The sequence below is a fragment of the Candoia aspera genome, chromosome 2 (assembly GCF_035149785.1).
Source record: "Candoia aspera isolate rCanAsp1 chromosome 2, rCanAsp1.hap2, whole genome shotgun sequence".
NCBI lineage: Eukaryota > Metazoa > Chordata > Lepidosauria > Squamata > Boidae > Candoia > Candoia aspera.
The window spans coordinates 146,930,025-146,933,971 of NC_086154.1; the positions used below are offsets into that span (position 1 = coordinate 146,930,025).

The 3,947-nt window shown below is 38.3% G+C and overlaps 1 protein-coding gene across 1 annotated transcript; it reads right to left on the reverse strand.

Annotated features, from left to right (window-relative positions):
- Positions 1-1,927: 1,927 nt before the first annotated feature.
- Positions 1,928-2,875, reverse strand: LOC134490792 (olfactory receptor 1F1-like). Its single transcript, XM_063294073.1, has one exon. It carries the CDS (start codon positions 2,873-2,875, stop codon positions 1,928-1,930), a length of 948 nt encoding a protein of 315 aa, XP_063150143.1.
- Positions 2,876-3,947: the final 1,072 nt, after the last annotated feature.

The following is a 3,947-nucleotide window of genomic DNA, read 5'->3' on the forward strand; positions in this document are numbered from 1 at the left end:
ATAAAATTATTATATCTGAAGAAATAGTACAGTATAGTATTATCTGGTTATTAATTTAATAGATTAATACAGAAGGGCATTATATTACATTATTTGTTATCTTTTAATATTTGATAACTGTATTTGAGGATAATTGGTTTCCTTTGTAATGCAATCTATATCTACTGTATGTATTTTATTTTATACATTTAAATACATTTTTCTGAGGAAGAGTCTGTAGGATTCACCACTTCAGAGGAGTCCATGGCACAAAAAGATTAAAAAACCTGCTCTAGACATGACAAAAAAAGCCATCTACTGTTCTCTGTATCTATGCAGATCAAACAGAATTTTTATCCTCGTGCGGATCCAGATGCACACCACCCACAAGTTTTTGATTAACTGGTAACCCCAAAGCAAATCACTCTTGCTCATGGCCACAGAAAAGCAGGGTTCAAGCATTATTCCCACCTTTCATGCCAGGCTGTCCTTGCGATAGAATGAAAGCTACCTTGTTTTACTTATCTCTAGGCTAAAGTGTTTGCCTGAACACATGCATACTTCCCTGTCCACTTCCATCAAACTGGCAATGACTTCAGAGGTAAGACAGTGTTGGTGGCATTATATAAAAGTTAAAACAGCAGAGATTGCAGCAAATCTTGAAGATAGCAATTCTATTCCTGCCTACCTCTATCCAGATGCTCTTAGTTTTCTCACTGGTGTGATCTTCAGTAGTGGATCAAAGCACCGGACAAAATAGAACAAAGCCAGATGGATCTGTCTTGGTTGGGTGTCTCAAGGTTCAAGCAAGAAGCAGAAAGAATTGCATTAGAGGTTTTGTACTGAAAGCCCTAGAGATATTTGACAAGCAGTCTGAATAGCTCCTGGGATGCTGGTCTCTAATGTCAAAAAGAAAAAATAGGGGTCATGTTCTATAAAACATGTACAAAGTTTGCATCCAAAGTCAAAAATAGCACATTAATGAATTCATTTCTGAGGTGTCCATATATTTTTTTGCTGATTTTGCTGCAAGAAAAATTAACAAGGCTACTGTTCTGGGAAGTTTACTCCTTCCATCTCTGAATGGTGTCATATACTGGAATATATAACATCTGCTATGATATGAGCCCATCACAGGCTGTAATACAATCCAAATTACAACTATATTGGAAAGCAAAGAATTAAACACATATAAGGCAAATAACTTGGCTTCAGATGACAGAACAATGCTTGAAAGAGGGTGCCAAACCAAAGATCACAGGCTAAGTTACCCAACTTGTAAGGTAACAAAAGAGCTTTTTTAAAAAATCCACCACTTTTATTATTTTTCTTTTCCTGAGCTATCCACCTTACTACTGAGCTTTTCTTTTTTAAAAAAAAAATCAGTTCACTGGAGAACTGGTGAAATTTTGGAGCTTTCTTTGTATTATTTTTAATTTAGACCCAGTCAATGCAATAACAAGTCTTTTGCAATACCTGTTCATTTGGGCTATTTGGGAGTGAGGTGAAATCTCCCTAGCTGAAGTGACAGCAAAAATGATGAAGTGGTACACCAGTGAACCATTTTTTAAAATCAATAAAGTGGGTAGCTTAGAAGTCTAACTATAGTTCTTTCTGTGTCCTGCTTCCTTAGGGTATGGGTGAATGGAGTCAACATAGATGTCACTATCTCATACGAGAGAAAGACAATGGTAGTTTTGGGGGTTGAGTAAGCAGAGGCAAGCTGGAAATAAAGGCAACTAATGATACCATAGAACAACATCATCACAGTCAGATCAGAACTGCAGGGGGAAATGGCCTTGTGCCTCCCAGTTCTAGAAGGAAATTTTGATGATTGTAGAGAATATGTATGCATAGGAGATAATGATGATGGCTAAAGGCCCTAGTACTCTCCACCTACCAAAAACCAACAACAAAAAATAGAAAATTCATTCTCTTTTCTCTGTTCTTATTTTCTTAAAAAAGCTCTCATCCTGCCAAGAAGTCTCACTATTGCTGACTTTACCTCCTGGTTCCTTAGTGTATAGATGAAGGGGTTCAGCATTGGTATCACCATTGCATATAAGAGAGAGATAAAAGTGCCTTTCTGGACTGAGTAAGCAGAGGCAGGCTGGAAATAAAGGCAACTGATAGTGCTGTAGAACAGGATCACCACAGCCAGATGTGAGCCGCAGGTGGAGACTGCTTTGCATTTCCCATCTGTTGAGGGAATTTTTATGATTGTGGAGAATATTAGTGTATAGGAGATAATGATGACAGCTAAAGGCCCCAGCACATCCACCACCCCCTCTGTCTGGGCCAAGATCTTTATGAGCCTTGTATCAGAACAGGAGAATTCCAGGAGAGGATAGACATCACAGAAAAGATAGGGCATCTCCACAGAGGTGCGGAAAGAAAGGTGTGATATCAGAAGTGTGTAGAGTAAAGAGTGGAGACTGGAAATGATCCAGGATCCAGAAACCAGAAAGAGGCAGCACTTCTGGCTCATCACAGTGATGTAATGCAATGGGTGACAGACAGCCACGTAGCGGTCATAAGCCATACAGGCAAGGAGGAAGTTATCTGTGTTACCAGAGGTGAGAAAGAAATACATCTGGGTCAAGCACCCATTGAGGGTGATGGTCTGAGTCTGAGTCATCTGATTTATCAGGATCTTGGGAACAGTAGTGGAAACAAAAATGATGTCAGCCAGGGAGAGATGGCTCAGGAAGAAGTACATTGGGGACTGAGGGAGACGGGCGTCCAAGTGGATAAGCAAGACGATGAGAAAATTCCCTAGCAGCGTCAACAGGTAGATGGACAGAAAAAGCAGGAAGAGAAGAGTCTGGTGTTCAGGTCTACTGGAGATCATCAGAAGGCTTATTTCTGAGTTGTCTGTCTGGTTCTGGTTGGCCATTTCACAGCTGTAAAAAGGGATGAGAGAGAGAGAGATGAAGATGGGATTGAACTACACACTTCCCTTTGACCTCCTGGGAGAGGCTGTAGATGTTCATGATTATTTTATCTCTAATGCAGGTCTCAGTTTGATTGGTTTTGCTTCTTTCCCATTGGCCCTGTTTACTTTGGGGTGATGTGGTGCACACACACATACAAACACACACATAGGTACACTGCTCACAGATTTAAGCCAGTATACTCTTCCTTTTACAGAATATATCTCTGATATCCACAAGATTCCAAGCACATCTATGGATATAATTAACCAATAATAATAATTCACTGCATCATAAATTGACAGTTTCAGCAAATGGGTGAAGCAGTCCTTTGAGTTATAGATGTCAGCAAGATCTGAACTTTTCTTTTTAGTTTTTGGGAAAATGTTGATGAGACAGCAGACTTTCTTGGAATCAAGGCAACTGAGGAGTCTTGTTGGAAAGCCTGATCTAAAATCAACACAGCTGGATCTATCTTTATTTGATAGTGTCATCATATTTATTCTTTCCTTTCCAACCCATCTAGTAAACTCTTAAAAAAAAGACAATTTAGAGAGATGCCAACCACTTTTTATATGTTAGAGTAATCAGCTAATCCATGTCAAAGAATAATACCAGCAAAACAGACCAATTCTAATTAATGAGTTTACCTGCATTTCCTTTGCCTGGAAAGGCATTTGTATCTTTTGTTAATATCCAGCTTAGAAACGGTGTGATATTTGTTTATTTTTTTATTGACTTGGAAAAGCATGAATCCATTACATATGCCAGCTTAACATACTAAATTATACATGTTCACAATGAAAGAACTTTTTTTCATATTTTCCCACAATTTTCATATTCCTTCTGAGGATTTCTACCATTGTTGATTTGATTTAGAAAAATGGATAAACATGCTGCATATGAATCAAATTTTGCTTGATCCCTAATTACTTGATGAAATTTAAAAGTAGTTCTTTCCAAGAATGCAATAGTTTCATATATCTCCGTATATCAATAATCCAAATTTGCCCCTTCCAAGTTCTTCCAGACTTA